The sequence below is a fragment of the Drosophila miranda genome, chromosome 3 (genome assembly GCF_003369915.1).
Source record: "Drosophila miranda strain MSH22 chromosome 3, D.miranda_PacBio2.1, whole genome shotgun sequence".
Classification (NCBI taxonomy): Eukaryota; Metazoa; Arthropoda; class Insecta; order Diptera; family Drosophilidae; genus Drosophila; species Drosophila miranda.
Window position 1 is genome coordinate 15,319,025 of NC_046676.1, and position 19,820 is coordinate 15,338,844.

The 19,820-nt window shown below is 45.9% G+C and overlaps 7 protein-coding genes across 8 annotated transcripts; 3 read left to right on the forward strand and 4 right to left on the reverse strand.

Annotated features, from left to right (window-relative positions):
• Nucleotides 1-7: 7 nt before the first annotated feature.
• On the forward strand, nucleotides 8-3,413 carry LOC108158953 (WD repeat-containing protein 43). The gene is made up of 7 exons (XM_017291780.2): nucleotides 8-361; nucleotides 421-950; nucleotides 1,006-1,488; nucleotides 1,547-1,675; nucleotides 1,743-1,892; nucleotides 2,934-3,034; nucleotides 3,100-3,413. Exons 1-7 carry the CDS (start codon nucleotides 56-58, stop codon nucleotides 3,288-3,290), a joined length of 1,890 nt encoding a protein of 629 aa, XP_017147269.1. The 5' UTR covers nucleotides 8-55; the 3' UTR covers nucleotides 3,291-3,413.
• Nucleotides 1,891-2,934, reverse strand: LOC108158956. Its single transcript, XM_017291783.2, has one exon. It carries the CDS (start codon nucleotides 2,843-2,845, stop codon nucleotides 1,940-1,942), a length of 906 nt encoding a protein of 301 aa, XP_017147272.1. The 5' UTR covers nucleotides 2,846-2,934; the 3' UTR covers nucleotides 1,891-1,939.
• Nucleotides 3,409-6,924, reverse strand: LOC108158954 (glucose-6-phosphate isomerase). Its single transcript, XM_017291781.2, has 5 exons — nucleotides 6,516-6,924; nucleotides 4,885-5,467; nucleotides 4,580-4,819; nucleotides 3,987-4,515; nucleotides 3,409-3,920 (listed from the first exon to the last, which is right to left on the reverse strand). The coding sequence occupies exons 1-5, from the start codon at nucleotides 6,653-6,655 to the stop codon at nucleotides 3,730-3,732; spliced, it is 1,683 nt and encodes a 560-aa protein (XP_017147270.1). The 5' UTR covers nucleotides 6,656-6,924; the 3' UTR covers nucleotides 3,409-3,729.
• Nucleotides 6,925-7,612: 688 nt separating this feature from the next.
• Nucleotides 7,613-11,667, forward strand: LOC108159585 (protein lines). Of its 2 annotated transcripts, none has more exons than XM_017293034.2 (2): nucleotides 7,613-8,201; nucleotides 8,269-11,667. In XM_017293034.2, the coding sequence occupies exon 2, from the start codon at nucleotides 8,332-8,334 to the stop codon at nucleotides 10,975-10,977; it is 2,646 nt and encodes an 881-aa protein (XP_017148523.1). In that variant the 5' UTR covers nucleotides 7,613-8,201; nucleotides 8,269-8,331; the 3' UTR covers nucleotides 10,978-11,667. The 2 variants fall into 2 exon arrangements, with proteins under 2 accessions (XP_017148523.1, XP_017148522.1); XM_017293033.2 differs by having other exon boundaries at nucleotides 7,614-8,205.
• A 68-nt stretch (nucleotides 11,668-11,735) lies between these two features.
• Nucleotides 11,736-13,833, reverse strand: LOC108159587. The gene is made up of 4 exons (XM_017293037.2): nucleotides 13,142-13,833; nucleotides 12,982-13,066; nucleotides 12,090-12,287; nucleotides 11,736-12,015 (listed from the first exon to the last, which is right to left on the reverse strand). The coding sequence occupies exons 1-4, from the start codon at nucleotides 13,712-13,714 to the stop codon at nucleotides 11,804-11,806; spliced, it is 1,068 nt and encodes a 355-aa protein (XP_017148526.1). The 5' UTR covers nucleotides 13,715-13,833; the 3' UTR covers nucleotides 11,736-11,803.
• A 96-nt stretch (nucleotides 13,834-13,929) lies between these two features.
• LOC108159586 (serendipity locus protein alpha) lies at nucleotides 13,930-16,417 on the reverse strand. The gene is made up of 7 exons (XM_017293036.2): nucleotides 16,225-16,417; nucleotides 15,988-16,167; nucleotides 15,608-15,931; nucleotides 15,235-15,553; nucleotides 14,441-15,163; nucleotides 14,276-14,377; nucleotides 13,930-14,217 (listed from the first exon to the last, which is right to left on the reverse strand). The coding sequence occupies exons 1-7, from the start codon at nucleotides 16,315-16,317 to the stop codon at nucleotides 14,168-14,170; spliced, it is 1,791 nt and encodes a 596-aa protein (XP_017148525.1). The 5' UTR covers nucleotides 16,318-16,417; the 3' UTR covers nucleotides 13,930-14,167.
• Nucleotides 16,418-17,085: 668 nt separating this feature from the next.
• On the forward strand, nucleotides 17,086-19,800 carry LOC108159049 (stromal membrane-associated protein 2). The gene is made up of 2 exons (XM_017291981.2): nucleotides 17,086-17,424; nucleotides 17,701-19,800. Exons 1-2 carry the CDS (start codon nucleotides 17,307-17,309, stop codon nucleotides 19,152-19,154), a joined length of 1,572 nt encoding a protein of 523 aa, XP_017147470.1. The 5' UTR covers nucleotides 17,086-17,306; the 3' UTR covers nucleotides 19,155-19,800.
• Nucleotides 19,801-19,820: the final 20 nt, after the last annotated feature.

Below are 19,820 nucleotides of genomic sequence, written 5' to 3' on the forward strand. Positions count from 1 at the left end.
GATAGGAATCGATAGAAGCCCCATTGCCGCAAATACGTAAATTTGTAAAATAACAATGTCGCAAGGCAAGAAGCACGTGTTGGGGTTTTCGCCCAATGGTGGTCAACTCTTTGCTTCTGTTGACGAGCTGGGAATACTGCGAGTATGGAACACAGAAACGAACACGCTGAAACAGGAGTTCACCCCGAACCTGCAGCTATCTGGCCCCTGCACAGCGCTCACGTGGGTTTTGGTGGCAGCGCAGCGGCCCAAGAGGTCTCGAAAGAGTCTGCCGACCCAAGAGGCGCCCAGCGACCAACTCTACATTGCTCTCGGCACGCTGAAAGGCGGCGTTGTTATATATTCATTGGCCGAGGGAAAGGTAAGAATTGATTAGTTCATGGAACCACAATCCCCAGTAATGTTCTCGTACCATTGCAGATTGAACGTACTCTGAGTGGCGACAGTCACGATGGTCCAGTCACCTCGATTGCTTACGACAACGCGGGGCTTTTGTATACCGTGGGAGCCGATTGCCGGGCACTTGTCTGGTCTTTGGAGAAAGAACGCTGCATCAGTGACTGGCAGGTTGGGCCCGAAAAGCCGCGAAATATTGTGTATCTCTCAAAGAGCCGGGCCTTGGCAGTTGGCTCGCGCCAGTTGAAGGTCTATGATGTTGATACTAAGGAGTTGGTGGAAACATTTACCGGGCACTCTGGCGAGGTTAATGCCATCAGCAGCGTTATGTGCACTGACAATGATGAATTCGTTCTGACTACAGCTCGTATGGAGAGAGTCATTTGCTTCTGGAAGATTGAGAAGAAGGGCAAAAACAAGGCCTCTTCCTGTACGCTGCTCATGGAGGATCTGTCGTACTGTTTGTCCAGCGAAGTTCACGACGACGGACAGCTGCGGGTGGCGAGTGTGACGCGCAACGGCATCATACACATATACCTGTTGAATTTGAACAGGTACACCATTGAGATTTAAACAAATAATACATAATCATGCTTATACTATCCGTAGTCTATCAGCCGAAAAGTTCGTTAAGCCGAAAACCTCCCTGCAAATCGTTTCGGATGGCGCCGATACGGTCGAGCCCATTCATGCTCTGGCGTCTCACTTTGTAACTGACACAAATCGTTCGCACGAGATTCTTTTCGGTTACGGAAATCGCAAACAGATACAATTCGAACGCATTACCCCTAACTATGCTGAGAAATTGAATGTTATCGTTCGCGCCGACCCGAAGAAGCTGTATGCTAAGAAAAAGGGCAAAGACCAGGCCTTGCAGGCCGCCCACAAAACTCTCGCTCCTGTAGTGAGTCAGAAGATTGTGGAGTACAATAGTGCTCTGCCGATTTCCCAGAAGAAAGTACAAAACGACGTTCCAATGGAGGCGCGCCTGCAGCACCTGCAAATCAAGGCCACCAAACAGGGTGCTGGAAAGCTGCAAACACAAAGCAAGACACAGCTTCTGATGCAGGCACTGCACAGCAAAGATCAGACGTATGTTGCTGATATAAATTGTATGCTGAAGAGCCCACTCAACAGTCTTCTATTTTAGCATGATTGACGCAGTCCTCAGTACCCATGACACGGAGACGATACAGTTGACATTAGACCGCCTGCCGCTCGAATATGTCAACCCATTGGTGAACGAACTCTCAATACTTATACAAGGAAAGCATGCCAAGTAAGCACATATTTCGTTGAGTGCACACTGAATGGCGGATTTACTTAAGTGGCTCCTTAAATTACAGTGTTACATCAGCCATACGCTGGCTGCAAGTACTGGCCTGCACGCACACGAGTGCCTTGATGTCTGAAGACAAACAGGCATTGCGCGAAAAGTTGGGAATTTGTCTTGGTGTTGCGGAGCAGCGCATGCATTGTCTTTCGGAGGCACTACAGTAAGTGTTTGGTAAATCGAAACAGTTTTATTGGCATTCAATTCGCATTAGGGCTTGCCCTTATTGGTCTTTGTGGATTTCTTCGGCTTCTCCACAGTGCCGTGGCGGCACTCGCAGATCTCAGCGTAGAAGGCCAACTTGGTGTGCAGTATGGTATCAATGTAGAATCTTTGAAAAGAAAACGAGCTCTGCGAACGCTCGCCCACCGCATAGTACAGAGTGTTGTAGCCCTCAAAGCGGTATGTGATCATTACTGGATAGTGCTTCTGCACCAGCTTTGAAACGGTTATGATGAATCGCACCTTTGCCACTGCCAGTGGGTTAGGACAGCGGGGCGTGGGCCGTGAGAAATGTGCATCGGCAAAGTAGATCTTTCCCTTGATGGGAATATCGTGTTGAATGGGGTTGCTCAGAACCGCACACTTTGTGTCTGGCGATAGCTGCCACAGGCCAATAAAGTCCTGGATCTCGGAAAGTACAGTGCTGTACTCGAATGACCCAATGGTCGTCGGTTTGCGAAGCAATCCGCTGGAGCCCGAGCTCGGACCATATTCACCCACTGCAACTTTTGTGGCAACAGTAGTGGTTTCATGCTCCCTGTCGGCAATTGTCGTCACCGTAAAATCGACCACACTGACCACGGGCTTCGGTTTTTCTGGAAGCTTGTAGCAAAACAGTCCCCGTGGATCGGACTGAACTATGGTCAGGGCTTCGCAAATGGTGGAATCGACCAAGTCCATGACGCACTGCAAGTCGGCGTCATCACAAACTGGCTTATTGCAATGGGCCACTGCATCGGCGATGCTTGCGATATTGCCCATGGGGGAGACTAGCGCATTCAAACCGTCATGCTCATTGTCCGAAGTCCTGTTCAATCGTCGCGAATTCATCAGAATGGAAACTTGCGAATATTTTCGCACATTTAGATCCGAGTCCGAGACGAGGTTTTCCATTTTAGCTTAATTTGGTGTTTTTTTATTTCAGTTAAATATATTTTGTATATGTACTGTTTAAAGTCAGATTTGTAATGTCTACTCTTAGAATATCTGGACGCGTCAACCTGATCATCAGTCAAATGAAGCGAAATGCAGATAACCATTTGAACGAAAGCAACGTTTTAATTGTGGACGAAGAAGAGGAAGGTTGGTATTGTGAAATTATTCTTTACCATAGTCCCACTAAACTAATCAACTTTTTTGTGCTTCAGATGAGCCCGCCGATACGCAGAGTGATAGCGCAAAGGGTGATAGCAACTGGAGCGATCTGGAAGACCAGAACATCAGCTTAAACAGTATTGCAGACGAAGACCTGGCAGCAGACGATGATGTGGCGGCCGATGAGGACGATCTGGCAATGACTCAAGGCTCGGACGATGACGATGATGATTTAAGCGATTAAGCGACTGACTCCAATGAATCAGCGGATTAGTTTATTCCTCTATACGTTAGGTTAGGTACCATTGCAATTTCTTTATTGTCCTATCCCCCAGCCAATTAAACTAGTGCAGTTTTTCACACTGAATTCCATGCAATTTTTATTTGTGTTTATTAACTACGTGCAACAACGAATAGGGAGCCAATTATTTTTGAATTTCCGACAATAAGATTTTGTCATTAGCAAGCAAACGTAAACATTTCATTTCCAATTCCAATCTATAAATATGGTAGAATATTGTGCCAAGAACAGGGGTTTGGTTTCTTTTCTATAGGTAGTTTGAGTATACATAAGTAGAAGCTCATCCAATAACAGCACAGGAACTACTAATAGGTGTTTTTGTGTGTGTGTTCGCGCGAACATTTTCATCTCATTTTAATTGTCAACAAATGGTCGAACAAATCTACTTCCAGTTTGCCTTAAGGAAATTAATTAGACCGTTCGTGGAACTGTCGTGAGAAGAGACCTCGACACAAGTGTCGAGCTCCGGCTCGATGGCCTTGGCCAGTTGCTTCCCCAACTCAACGCCCCACTGATCGAACGAGTTGATGTCCCAAATGATGCCTTGCACGAAGATCTTGTGCTCGTAGAGTGCTGAAAGTGAAACGAAATCAATAATTATTTAAAGTGTCTTGTGAAATTCAATTCGGCCAAACGTACCAATCAATGCGCCCAGTGTAAATGGCGACACTTTCTTCACCACAATTGAGTTCGTCGGCCGATTGCCAGCGAACACTTTGTGCGGCAGCAGGTTTTCCAGCTCGTTGCCGCACAATCCGGCCTTGGTAAGCTCCTGCTTGGCCTCATCGGACGTTTTGCCGGCCATTAGAGCCTCCGTTTGGGCCAGGAAATTTGAGAGTAGAATTTTGTGGTGCTTGCCGCCGGCAATGGGATTGTGCGTCTGGGCGGGGGCAATAAAATCGCATGGGATCAGGCGAGTGCCCTGATGGATAAGCTGGTAAAAGGCGTGTTGGCCATTGGTGCCTGGCTCGCCCCACACAATCGGACCGGTGCTATATTTAACTGGCTTGCCCGACTTGCTTACGAACTTTCCGTTGCTCTCCATGTCGCCCTGCTGGAAATAGGCAGCGAAGCGGTGCAAGTACTGATCGTATGGCAGTAGGGCGTGTGTTTCAGCATTGTAGAAGTTCGAATACCAGACGCCCAGCAGAGCCAGAATGACAGGTGCCTGAAAACCAAAAAACCAAATATTTAAACATAGGAGCTGCCCACAAATATCAATCTTGACTTACATTTTTGTCCAGCGGCGATGTCTTGAAGTGATTATCCATGTAATGGGCACCATCCAAGAGCTGCTCGAAGTTCTCGAACCCAATGGACAAGCAAATGGAAAGCCCAATAGCCGACCAGAGCGAGTAGCGTCCTCCCACCCAATCCCAGAAGCCGAACATGTTGGCGCTATCGATACCGAAGGCAGTCACCTTCTCCTTGTTGGTCGACAGAGCCACAAAATGCTTGGCAACGGCATCCGCCTAGAAGGGGAGAATGGGGGAAATCTATAGTAAATTCATACACCAGCACCTGGCAATCCACCTACATCCTTGGCATGCTCCAACAGCCAGGTCTTGGCCGAAGTCGCATTGGTGATGGTCTCCTGAGTGGTGAACGTCTTCGACGCTATAATGAACAATGTGGTCTCGTAGTTGACTTTCTTCAGAACCTCCGCCATATGGGTGCCGTCGATGTTGGACACGAAATGGGAGTACAAGCCCTTGCCATAGGGTTTCAGAGCTTCGGTAACCATCAAGGGTCCCAGATCGGAGCCACCGATTCCGATGTTGACCACGTCGGTGATCTGTTTGCCAGTGCTTCCACGCCACACTCCAGAGATTACCTTGTTGGTGAACTCCTTCATGTGCTGGAGCTCGGCCCGCACATCCGGCATCACATCCTTGTTATCCACCAGGACGGCGTCCGCACTCCGGTTCCGCAACGCCGTATGCAGGACGGCACGATTCTCGGTAATGTTTATGTGCTGGCCGCTGAACATGGCATCGCGGGCTGGCTCCACTCTCCGCGACTTGGCCAGATCGATGAGCAAGTTCCAGACATCATCGTTGACGCGATTCTTGGAGTAGTCCAGAAGTATTTCACCATCGTTTGGGGTACGCAAGCGTAGGCTGAAATAAAAACATAAAAGTTAAAATGGAAAATCTACCAGTAAGGCTGTAACGCTGCGTGCAAGACAATATGATCCCATTACCCCAATTAAAAAACTTAAACGAGGGGGAACGCTGTGAGTTGCTGCGGAGACCGCAACCGATCTGATCCAGATTCAGCAATCTGATGATATGGTCATTCTCTATGATTGTGCGTTTTTAGTTTTCTCGAATCTTCAATATTGTGTAGGCCACAGATTTTCGTTCTTTGTGGGGGCGGAAAGGGGTGGGGCCAAATTTTGAGATATACGTTTTATAGTGAGATCAAACAGGAGTGTGGATACCAAATTTGGTTGCTCTAGCTCTTATAGTCTCTGAGATCTAGGAACTCACATTTTGCAATTGGCCAAACCGACCATGAAACCTGTGTGTTAGAGAGAGACAGAGCGAGAGAGAATGAAATTGTTTTCTTGATTCTGGCTATAATAATGATACGATCTGGTTCCTCTACGATTCTGCGTTTTCAGTTTTTTCGTATCTTTGAAATTGATTTTCGCCCTTTGTGGGGGCGGAAGTGGGCGGGGCGAAGTTTTGAAATATTTTTGTAGCAGTGACAATCACAGAAGTCTGGATCCAAAACATCGTTGCTCTAGCTCTTATAGTCTTTGAGCACTAGGCGCTGAAGGGGACGGACAGACGGACGGACGGACGGACAGACGGACGGACGGACGGACAGACGGACGGACGGACGGAGAGACGGACAGACAGACAGGGCTCAATCGACTCGGCTATTGATGCTGATCAAGAATATATACATATACTTTATGGGGTCCATTTTCCATCCATTTTCACCACAAAACGAATATACCCCAATACTAATTTTAATAGGGTATAAAAACCTTACTTCGACCCTATGCCAGGAAAAACGGGTGGGTGGTGGAAGGGGGAGGGGGGGGGGTTGGGGTTTGGCAAACTTGTTGGTATACTCATTCTTAATTCTTAATCAAACCAATCATTTTAATTGATTTTTAATTGATGAAATGCTATTTTTTAATGCAAATGAACTCACCTGAACTTTGAAAATCGCTTCGGATCGTTAAAAAATAAATCTTTAATAACAATTTTATTGTGATTGGCGTCGTAGTATTCCTGGAGTTTTTTGAAAGCGGGCTCCTCGTTTAGAGGGGGCAGGGGGGTGGTTCCGGCCATTTTTCTTTGGGGGAGGTTGGGAGGTTTTTTTCGTTAAAAACTTAAGTTGCAAAAAAACACGAGAAAATCGCGAAACTTCACTTAAATACGGCCACTTGACACAGGTTCTTTTTTTTATAAATCCGGAATAATTCCGGAAAACAGGCCCACAGCTTCGCCGTTATAAATATTTGATTTTATTTATTAAAAAACAGCTGATTTTTTTTGATTTTATTTTTTTTTCCAAAAATTTTACAAAGTTCCTCCAATGTCAAATGAAAAACAAGACTCAGAGTTGTCACGTCACTGGCGGTTCTTCTGACAGGGTGGTACCACTGTGAAACTAGGGCTGCCAAGTGTCTCAACTATCGACTACTAATATCAATTGCCAATTATCGAATGGATAATATCGATAGCAATGCAATACCCTCGGGAAAAGAGGGTATTATAACACTGATGAAATGTTTGTCAATAATTTACTCAAAGATAATTTTGTAATTAAAATCTGGGAAAATGTCATTCTTCTGGGAGAGACGATTGGGTGTGAAAAACCCGATGGCCTTGTGGCAGATTATAGGCGGCTGAGCGTTCTTCTCCCGAAAGACTAAATGAACCATGCAAAAATAGGATGACTTGGTTTTACAAGCTGGAGCGGAGTTCTTTGTTGTACCGTTAAATGTCCTTGTTTTAATTTTTGAATGTTGTGTATCCATCTAAAATCAGCTGAGAAAAACCTTTATCGATTTCAGACTTTGATATTTCATTGAATGTGAAATACGGTCACACTGATTGCTCACACGTTGCGCTCTGCAACGAAAAAAAGAGTCGTAATTTTGAATGGGCTATAAAAAAAAGGGTATGGAAAACAGAAAAAACAGCCAAGGCAAATTGCAAGATTCCCACAAACCTCACCTCACCTTACGTATGGGAACAAAATCGACTTTTTGCCTTCAAGGTATATTAGGCAAATGGGGTGGATTTTACCTTGCATGCGTTGCACTTTCTGGGCCGTTTAGCGTGGTGTTCATACCCTCTTTTTCCTCCCATTAGCAGCAAATAACCAGTAACGAGTAACAAAAATTGTTTTACGAAAAAAAATATGCACTGCCTAAAGATGGCGACGGGCTACTTGTGTCGGAAAGAGAGGTAGGGTAGTTGTTTTTTCAACAAAAATATAGAAAACAATATAGAAGTGGTGCAAATTTCATAAACAAGAGGAGCTGGCTGTGTGTGCGTCGCAAACCGTAGTGAAAGACGAGCAAAAGCAGCGTCGAGAGAGTGAAGTGAAACTAATACAAACATTGGCATGTTAGTGGCGAGAGTGAGCAACAAGTGTCTAAAAAACATATTGTGGTAGTAAAAAATGTTAGGAAAAGCCATCAGCCCACCTGGCTACAGGTATATTGACTGCATCTGCCATAAATAAACAGGCAAAACTGGTAGAAAAGAGCATTTCCAACCAAGGAACCGAGTCTCGCACACGTAACCCTGTGTGTGCGTAGCACGGAAGCTGTTTCTTGGCTTGGGCTGTGGCAGTGCAACGCCAACAAAATCGGAATACTTGTTCGTATGTATGTGGTTTCGGTTCGTGAGCTGTTTTGATTTTATAAGCTAAACGGACCTATAATTTGCAGCGGATACGTGAAGCATTAGCCAGTAGAGTAAATATTCCAAAGACGTCGGGTACGTCACTGAAGATGGACAGCACATCTGGAGCTGGATCTGGAGCCGGAGCTGGCAGTGGTTCAAGTGGCAGCATCGCCGATGTTTGCCCCTGCTCAACGGCGGCTGCCACCGCTCACAACGAACAGCCGCAGACCAAGAGACAGAAAATTGAGAAGCAAATCAAAGTTGGCTCCAAGTCATTGCCCCCCCCGCCACCGTCACCGCCGGATATACTAGATCGGCGGGATGCCCTAGATGCCAATAGCAACAACAATAAGAATCATCACCTATGCTCATCGCTGTCATCGTCCTCCACGCACTCGCTGTCCACACCCAGCAGCACCAACAACTCACCCACAACGACGCCATGCAGCTCGAGGGCAACCTCCTATGCGCAGCTGCTCAGTGTACAGAGCTTAGTCCACAATATCTTGCCACAATCCGAGCTGCAAACCGACCCAGAGGCCACGAAGGATGAAGTGGACCGCGCCGCAAAATTGCCAGCACTGCTGACCATAACCACCGGCAGTAGCAGCAGCAATAGTAGTTGTAATATTAGCAATAGGAGCACCTGCATTGCGTCGGCTTCTTCATCGATTGATGATATGTTGGAGTTCGAGCAATCACTGACGCGCCAGTGCCTGTGTGGTGTTTCGGAGCGAACGCTTCGTAAGCCGTTCCAGTCGCACTACTCGCAGGACACAAACGGCCAGAAACGGATCGCCTACCTTAGGGAGTGGCCCACCAACAAGCTGCTGCAGTTCCTGTCCAATCTGCAGCTGCTGTTCGACATCTACTTGAAGCAGAATGCCAAGGGCTTCATTTGTACGAGAATAATGGACGTTTGTGATGCCCTCATTCGGAACGACAACAAGCTCATCGACGAGATCATCGTGCTGGCTGGCTACAACAATTCCTATGTGCAATTTCTGGCGGGACGTGTGCTAGCCGCATTTCTGGTGATTGCTAAACAGGAACTGAATGATGAGTGGCTGCAGAAAATCGTCGACCAGCTCTTCAATTTCGAGCTTCTCGACCAGGCGGCGGTGCAAAAGATCCACTTTAGCCTGGACATTATCAAGCGAATTGTCGAATGGAAGGATATAGAGACGCATCCGTTGGATGATGACTGGATGACGAGTACCACGGGTGTTGCTGGTGCTGCTGCGTCGTCCATTGCCGTGCCAGCGGATGCCGCTGTAAGCTACATGCACTTTCCAGTACAGGACCAGCCGCTGGCGACCAACTACTTTGCTCTACAATTCAGAGAGGATGCAGCGGGCGATGCCGAGAGGCAGAGGGAGCCTGAAAGCAGGGATAGAGAGACGGAGAGGCGCAGGCGGAATGGCGGCCTGTACGATGATGATTCGATAAGCCCGCACCCCGCACAACCCGCATCCGTACCCGGCGGCTGTCACGTGGTCACTCTCACCGACTCCGAGAGCTTTGACACCACACATCTAAAGTGCATCACGATACAGAAGCTAGAGCACAAGTGGCCCACGCTGGTGAAGAACATGTCGGAGCTGATGGCTCCCACCCACCAGGACACGGCGGAGCACTGCGTTCTCAACTTTCTGCAGCTGTGGGAGAACATCATTTCGGTCAAGGCCAATCTGTCCATCGACGAGACAAGACCCTACTACGCACAGCTGGACAAGTTTGAGCTCCTGCTCAACCACAGCCTGTCGTGCACCGTGTACAAGCAAATGCTGTGCCTGTTCAATGAGGCGCTGTGCTATGGCTCCACGCTAGCGCTGCAGGACATGCTGCCCGAAGAGACCTGCAAGCTGGCCCACCAGATCGTGTGTCATGTCCGTGGGTTTCGCATACTCGAATCATTGCCGCGACGCCAGCCGGACAATATGGTTAGCCTGATTGGCTACAACGGCACACCCCTTGTTTATGCGAATGGTGCCATCGCCATAGCGACGATGGCGCGATCGGCGGATGCTGCAGTGCAAGATGCAGGCGAGGATGGGGCGCCAATAGAAATGGACAAGACGCTGCTGCAGAAGATGGTGCTGCTGGTGCTAAAGTCAATTGCGGTGACAGTGAAAGAGATCCGCAGCGATTCGTCCGACTCGTCCATTGACTCGAGCGACTACGATGCATTCCAGGACATGATGCTGATCGAGCGCTCCATTCGGGATGTGCTGAGCAAGCTGGAAACGTTCATCAAGCAGACCCTGGAGTTCCACCCGGAGTGTCATTTCAGCAAGATACTGATTCACCTATTCGACGACCAGGACGATCATTTGATTGAGGCCATGGTCTGCACCCTGGACGTGACGTCGGGCATCTCCTTTCGCAACAATGCCTTTCCCGAACTGGTGGCCATGCTGAACCCTGTGTATACGTTTCTGGAGTTCCTCAAGATGACTTCGAATAGCTCGGACCTGCTGCTGGACCTGCTGGTGAGCAACGAGACCTGCTTCCTGCTGTATCTGCTGCGCCTGCTCAAGTACATCCGCATGAACTGGACCATGTTTGTGCACAGCTGCCACAGCTTTGGCATGGGCAACGCCATGCTGGACGAGGCCATGGGCGTGTTGATCAGACTGCGCCTGCAGATATCGCGCCTCGTCTCCCGCCAGCTCTATCCGTATGACATATCGCCGGTGCTGCGTCTGCTGGAGAGTTGCGAGAGTCTCTACGAGGGTAACGAGCTTAGTTAAATGCAACGGAATAAACACCTGTCCTGTCCTTTCCTGTTTAACCACATGCAATTAAAATACGTAATTTATTTTAAAATTTAATGTAATAGGAGAAGCTAGCGCAAAAATCGATAAAGAAGAATCCTTGTAGAATATCCTTGAAGTGTACTAGATCTAAGCCATATCGTGCCCCTGCTGATTGCAGCCCATATTCCATATAACTATCTCTAAATTAACGTTCCGTTCCGACTCAATAATCCAATACGATACGAGTATAAATATGTCATTAAGTTTTTTGTACACCCTGTCATCCGCTTTGAAGATCGACCTAACAATCTAGATACATAAACGTATGTAATTGTCACTGCAATGAGCATGACAAGATTGTAGCTAGCTCGTAGTTAATGGTAATGTTGTAGGTACTGAACTCCAAACTAAGCTGCACGCTAGCCTAAGATTGTTTTAATCTTGCCTTAAGTAGAATAATGTACCATAGTAATCGGCACGATGGATGGAGGAAAATACATTTTGCTCGTTCCGCCGCTCGCCGCTTGTGCAATTCGGGAAACGTGTGTACAAATTTTTGGTGTCTTCGCGATTGCATCGGCGGGTGCGTTTTAAAATACTTGAATAATACTATAGTTTAATGAATTAATTAACTAATTAACTGATTAAAAGAAACGCATTAAGAACAACAAAAAACAACACACACATGACAATGGTTTATCCAATTAATATTGGGAAAATAATGTAGTCTTCTTTCTGGGTAGGTTCTCTTGTAATCTCTTTCAATAGATTCGATTGTCTTGTGGATCGTTGCTGAAGCATTCATGGGTGGACGCGATAGTTAATGACGATTTATCATACGGACGCGACGTTTCAAGTCAAGCGATCCACTGGGCACAGCATTTGGATCTACATTTGGCGGATTAGGACCCGTGAGGCTAATAACAGAGCCGCGTCTGGCCAATTCGGAAGAGTATGGACTGCTATTTGATACATGAACTGTTTGATAGTCTATGCTGATGGGGACGGATGAGCGGCGATTGAGGCGCGTTTCTGCAGGAAAAAACAGTTTGGCTTAGAGCTGTTTGCGTGACATACCATACCGTGACAGTGACTGTGTGTTGTACCCGAGCGTGCTGCAGGATCTCCTGCCGGTCTGTAAGCTAACGGTGATGTGGCCCTGTGCTGATGATCGAGTGTCTTTGGGGTGCACACGGTGTGGTATCCCTCCTCGTTCAGTGTGTACTTATAGCGATCGACCGACACGGACCGCACCTCTCCCAATAGTATGTGGCTGCGTCGGAAAATCGCCGCCTCTTCGAGTACTGTGATGAAAGGCGGGTGAAAGCGTGTGTGCGTGCAGAAAGTGAAGATCAGATAGTATCAGATCAGTTCATATGGAGATCGGCAATGTTTTCAGTAACAGTAACACCCATTTGGAAAGTCAAATAAATGAAACGCAATCTCATAGACATGGCTACATACTCATAAAGTGATCACAGGAAGCACACAAGAATTGATTTATTTTACCTTTACTTACATACATATATAGTATAGTAGGACAGAGTTTGCCAGTAAGTAATAGATACATAGACACATATATACACATATCTTACATTCAGTACAGTTTCACACAGCACAGGAGTGAAGATAGGCAGAGTGTGAGGACGATTCAAAAACATATATCAACACACTAGTACATATAGAGTTATCACTAAGTATAGAGGTGCCATAGAAGGATTGTACAGATCAAAAGTATACAATATATAAGGGTTTGTTTTTCTGAAATAGTCAGAAAGGTAGCTCTCACACATGCATATGCATATATGCATGTATGAGTGGACAGTGCTTCGCAGTAGAGGAAGTTTACTAAATACACAAATAGTAGTAAATACGAGTAGAGTAGAGTACATTTAGATGTTTAAGTTGTTCCCTTATTAACCTGATCAGATGTGTAATCTCCGGCCCAGCGAGTTACATAACACCCCTAAAATTTTGGCAAAGTTTTTGGAGAAATACCTTTTGAGGCCCTCCGATCCTGTTTGTGTATTTGGGCATAGGACTGCAACGAACAACGGCGCAAGCGTTTGTCCCCTTTGTTTTGCTGTTAGTATACAAAGAAATCATGTAATTTTAGTACTTGTGTATTCCCATAAGTCCTACGAAGTATTATTCTTACCGATTTGTAGTGCTGATTGATGTCGGATGCTGCTTTTAGCAGCAGATAAATAAATACCAGGGCAAAGAGATATATTATGGGCTCTGCGGTGTTGCTCTTCTTTGGGGCTTCCTGTTTCTTCCTGTTGCTCTCCACAGCTTTACCACCTCGGAGGCGCTTGCTCGCCCCGACTCCAGTTGCTCCATTTCTTGTTCGCTTGCCAGCCTTGGACTGATATGGCTTTGCCATTTGTTTGCTAGAAAGATTGCTGTCATTTTCTTGTGCGGGTTCTTTTTGGAAGATATCCAGTTTCTCGCATGTCAGGTTGTTTACTGGCTCATCCTCAATAGCTTCCAGCTGCGGGTAGCCTTCATCGGGAGAAACATCGGGGGCGTGTAGGTCGAGGGCAGCGACGCCGGGCTCGAAATAGTATCTGTAATTGCGTTGCGCCCCAGCAACCACGAGATACATTGTGCAAAGTACCATGAGGATTCCCAGCGGGACCACATGGTGGTTGTTTCTCCCTTTGCTGGCCGTCGACGAGGCCTCGACTTCTTCCTCAGAAATGAACTTTTCGGTAAATGGCGATTGCATGGTCTATCGTCTAACCACACAGAATTTGTGGTTGACTATTAAACACTCAACAATAGCTGTAAGTGTGTACCAATGATTAAAGTAGTTATTCTGTTCGAGTCGGAAAATCGATAGGGACTACTGCGACCACACGGCTTCACATCTTTCGATTGGGCAGCCTTTAGATGCCAAAAGAGCACTGCTACTCCGTTGTACAACCGAATGTACTTCTTATCTGGTATTTAACTTAATTTATTGCTTTATTTTTGCAACAGCCAAACCACTGTTTCGGATAAAACACTCTCCACCATCAAAATTCCATACATATCTGCGTGTGTATGTCTCCCTGTACTCGTCGCACCTGCCCAATGGCATTTAGCTTGTGATGTACGTTAATTCAAATCGTGAGCCTTCGATTACGGAGTGCTTAAGACTATTTTCAATTATTTACAATCTGATGACGGAAGGTCCGCGTCAGCATTCAAAGACACCAGTGGACATTCCAGTGAGTTGTTCGAGTATATCTAAAAAAAATATTTCAAATAACTGTGTATTCAAACAAATTATTCTTTTCCGACTTACCAGTTATCTGGAGGTTTGCGGATTGGTTGCTGATTGTGGTATAAATGCGTTTGCTTTCCGCCATATTTTGTCGCTTAAACATAGCAGTGCGCAGACTTTCTCCTGCAAATCAGTACATATTTTCAAGAATATTTCAGAACTCATAATGCTTGCAATTTTACTTACGGCGGCGCACACTGTAATTGGCTGACTTTATGTTTTGATGATAACTTTCTTTAGGCCTTGTATCGTGGGTTCTAGCCAATCTCCTCCTACGCGCTGTGTCGTAGAGGATGCTGCCTTGACTAGTCGCAATGCCCGACAAGCTGGGTAAAAAGCTGACTGTTTCAGTCAGTTCTTCTTGGGATTCGTCCATTAAATGGGATTCCAAGTCGTCGGGCCCCTCTTCACGATACTTTGAAGCTCCGATACAGCCATGAAGCTTGCGCAAAATCGTCCGCAGGATCTTGAAGCGCTTGATGATACGTTTTGGCTCCACCTGGGACGCACACATCAGAATGGCCTTGCACTCGCGTAGTATTCGGATGAACTGTTGCAAGTACTCCTGCCCGATCTGAAGCTTTGTTTCAGCCAAAACCGTTCGATTGACTTCCACTTGAAAATGCTCCAGCACGAACAGGGCCATTTCCAGCAAGTCCTCTAATGGGACCTTTTCGTAGTGCTTTTCGGCAGCACTAATGCCGGACGTGAGTATCTCCAAACAACAGCCAAGAAACGCGCGACTGTCAATGATCTCCTGCAGAGTAGCCTTAAACTTTGCCACTTCCTCGTCGAAGTGCTGCTCCAAAACGTCGGAGTGCAGGTCGGAACCGTTGGCCTGCAGGGAAGGTATCAGGGTGGTGTCCAACGACTCAAAGGAAGCCAGACAGCTGCGCATCATCGTTTTCACTATCGGAAAATATTTAATTGGATTTGCGCACTTTTCAATTCAGGATATTCAAAAGATAAGGATCGCATACTTTTCAAGTTGGGGGCAAAGGCAATTGCAAAAATGCCAATCTGGGTGGCTCGATCGATATTCACATCAAAATCGGCAATGAATTCATCAGCTATAGCGTCATCATCCGAACTGCTCTTCAGAAGGGTGCGGATTTTGTCCACTGAGAACTTTTGAAAATCTAAAAAGCAGGTGAACACCAAACGCAGCAAGGCATCATTAATGAAATCTTCTAGCTGATAAAGCGCCTGTTCCAGTGTCATGGCTTTCAGTTTGAGATTGGAGTTCGAAGAGTTCGGGACTTTGCATTCATCTTGAAATGCGTTGAGTTCACGAATTACCTTCGATGACAAAATATAAGTCTAATAAAAAGTAAGATACATCGATCTGCCTACCTTCTGGCACAGTGCACTTAGCGCCCTTTTATCCTGTTGCAGGGCCACATTCGCAAACCCCAATGTTTGGCCCAACAGCAAATCAATGTTAACGCGCAGCTGTCCGCTTAGGCCCAGGATTTCTGAAGGTGTATGCTGAAAGTTCATTAAATCACTGTTTTCTTCATTGTTCGAACTAAACAGAGCTAATGTGTCCAGCGTGGAATCTAGCAATTTGAGAAAGGAGCGCCCCTGGCTATCTTCTGCCGCCTCCTCCCTCGAATAAAGATGCAACAGGCGTTGCAGACACCAGCGAATGCGATCGAGGAAATAGAGGTGGCTCGCCTAATGAAAGATATGCAGAAATATGTGTATGTATGCAATTTTCTTGAGATATTTACCGAAACTGCAGAGCCAGACGCCAGTTTCATTGTGCACTCTACCTGCCGCACACAAACCATAATCTGGGTGAGGCAAAGACAAACCAATTCTTCGGACGCGTGGCTTTTGTCGTTCTGCTTCCGGTCGCTCAAAGATTTGTGGACAGCAGATGCAAATTCCAATAGAGCCGCACAGAAGTCCTGCGAACAAAGAAGCATTGCAATATCTTCTCTGGCATTGCGGACCTTTTACCGTACATTCAGCCAGTTCATATTTCTGACACTAGTGGTTTCAATACTATTGTCTAGTATAAGACGGCACGCGTCTAGTTTTTTCCTCAGGACTTCCATATTTACTGAAATATACGATTTTATTTGGGTAGACTCAAATCGTAAACAATCTATTTGAAAGGTGGCTTGCTTTGAAGCGGCACTCCTAAAACCGTCTGGCAAGGCCGTACACACTGTTGCATTTCAAAAAAAGTACAGGAAGTTCCAGAACCTTAACATTTTTTTTTACACACATATGTAACGATCTTGAAATAAATTTGTTTTTCAAACACCAAGACTTCCGTTTTAAAAAGTAAATAGGAAAGCTTTGCGCACGTGAAAACCGAAGTCTGCCCGATGTCGTCGGTGTTTTGCGGTTAGTTGGCGCGCCCATGATATCGATAATATGTGCATTTAAATATTTATTCACAAATTTAGTATTAATTGTGCTAGCAATGAATGCGCTGGATTATTATCAAACGGAATTGAGGCCTTGCGGCGGATAGACGAAGTGCAGTGCAGAAATATCTTGCATAAGTTATATAAGATTGTATATATAAACTGATCATACATTGGGTGCCGTTCGGACACAATATATATATCGATAGTGATATTTTCATAGTGAGACAAGATCCAATAAAAGCAAGTTGTTAAGATAAGCCAGTCAGGTAGAAAATTGATTCATTAATCGGATAAAATTATGTGGGCAGGGCTGAGGGTTTTATTTACCTAGTAATATTCCACGGAATATCAAAAACGAGGAATATGTATAATAGAACATGAATTTTTCAGTATATTTACGGTATATTTTTCAAATGAGACGATATATTTCTGAGGGTCGGACGGTATACTCTAACGATAAGTCCGCGGTCACACTGCTTTTCGGTAAAAAACTTTTCTGATAAAATTAAAATTAAAAATTGCTTGTTTGTCTCCATGCAAAATAATAGATAAGGTCTAAACCTCTTCGTCTCCCACGCCACGTTGCACTAGCGCACACGTACATCCTCGTACATTCACAAATACCAATACAATACATCGGAGCGGAGCGAAGAGACAAGTGCAAGAAAATGAGTTCTTCAAATGCAGGCCAACGCACCAAACTGATACAGGAAAAATGTCAAACCTTATTAACTCAAATGCTACGCGACGAAGATAACAAATATTGCGTTGACTGCGATGCCAAGGGTAGGTGCAATACATAATTTATAATTTATGATAAATTTCGCTCCTGGTGACGCACGGATGTGCATCGGTACACATATGCATCCATACTTATCTATGTATATGTGTACATATGTACACCACATTGTAAACAGAATAGAATGGGCGGACTCGTGAGATAAATAAAATTGATTGCTTGCCAGGATTGCAAAGAATTTATCTTTATCTTTTACATATGTATGTAAATCTATGTACAGTCGCTTAAAAGCACTATAATACATGAACTGCATTCATTAACAGGTCCTCGCTGGGCGTCTTGGAACTTGGGCATGTTCCTGTGCATCCGCTGCGCTGGCATCCACCGGAATTTGGGCGTTCATATATCACGTGTGAAGTCGGTGAATCTGGATACCTGGACGCCGGAGCAAGTGATCTCGCTGCAGCAAATGGGAAACTCTAGGGCCCGCGCTGTGTACGAGGCGCAGCTTCCAGACGGATTCCGACGACCACAGGTGGACACCGCATTGGAGAACTTTATTCGCGCAAAATACGAACACAAAAAGTATTTGGCCCGCGAATGGGTGCCGCCGTCACCACCCAAAGTAGACTGGGCCAAAGAAATCGATGAAGAACTAGAGCGGCAGAAGAGGAAAAAGAAAAGTACACAAGCCAGCTTGGGTCTTAGTGGCGTTGTTAGCGCTTCCGACAAGCGGGCCTCCACCTCGGCGACTGCATCCAAAAACTCGCCACTACCCGCCCCATTGCCCAAGCCCAAGCCGAACCAAGTCGGCGGCTGCAGCCCAAAGACCACACATCGTGTACAATTGAATAGCAGCAATAGCAGCGCCGGCGAAAGTGATCTTTTGGGACTTTCATCGCCCACTAAGCCAATAATCGGCGGCGGGGCTGCCACCACGGCTAGCCAAGACCTTCAAAACGAAAGTTTCACCAGCTTTCTAAGTGCCAGCAGCTGTGGCATCATCCCGACTGATACTGCCACAGGCCAGCAAGAGAAATTCAATGGGAACAATGGGGATACCCTGCTGGCCTCAAAACCCAATTCATTGGCCCAGGAGGAGCAGGACTTCTTCAACCAAGGCTCGCTGGGGAACGGGGCCAGTGACAAGGACCAGTCTGGAAAGCTGTCCAAGGATAGTATCCTCGCCTTGTATGGAAATGCACCTACCACTCATAGTTCTCAACTGAATTTCGGCGGATTCACAGGCATGGCTCCTGGGGGATACATGCATCAGCAACAGCAGCAGCAGATTCCGCATCAGTTTATGACGCCGCCGAATTCCGTTAGCATGTACAATGCTCCTGTAATGGCTGCCCCAAACGCGTTCAGCAACGCCCCCATCAGCTCGAGTGCCAATTCAATGAGCCTGGCGGGAGTGGGTGGAGTCGGCTTTGGCGGTGGCCAGTTTCTAAACTCTGGGACCAGTCCGTATGCTGCAGGCGGAAGCTTGCCCGTGCAAGGATCTGGATCGAATCTGATGCAGACAAATCAAAGCATTCTTAGTGGGATGCCCCTGTTTGGGGCACACCCACAAGCGGTTCCACAGCAGCAGCAACACCCGCAGCTGGCGGGCCTCTCCATGAATGTCATGCAACCTCTATCCAGTGGCTTGCCTATGGCGCCCCAAACCGGTCCGATTGGATTCCCCACCTCGGCTGGCCCCACTGCCTCCTCAGTACCATCCAATCTGAACCAGCAATTCGGAAACTTAAATATCGGTAATGTTTGGCAATAAATACAGATTGTATTTATGTATATGTATTCCTTTAATTAATTTTAAGACAAACGTATGTCTCGTGTTCCAGCATGTGTGCAAGATGAGATGATAAGTAATACTTGTTTATATCCATTTGATGTACAACTTGCCAGTTAGTTAGTTGTGTTGAGACTTGTTCGAGCAAAACATACGTATTGATAGCAGAATTATCCACTTGCCTCTCGCGACGAGCCATGTTTTAGATAATGTTCAAGCTTAGCAGGGAGTGCAGTACGGCGGCCGTTCGTCGAATCTATTCCAATTATACCATAACTATGTGTAACACCAAAATAATAAAAATCTAACTAAATCTAAAAGCAACGCAACTAATGCACTTCCGAAATAAATGTACATGTTCTTTTGAAATATTAGCTAGGTATTTAATAGGTACTTATACCTTCTATATGCCTAAATAGTCCACGCAGGAAAAAAGTATGTAAAGTAAAAGATTTGGCTCTGTACTTTTAAATGCTCCGTATCTTAAGATAATCTCTCATTTTTTTTCTCAAGGTGATTATTAAATATCATGGCTGGAGTGTCGGCGGATTAATGTATGCATTCGTTTTGTAAGTGGCTACATTTAAGGAATAAATTAAACAACTTCGAACTGTGTAATATTAATTGATTTAAATTCTCGTGCATTTA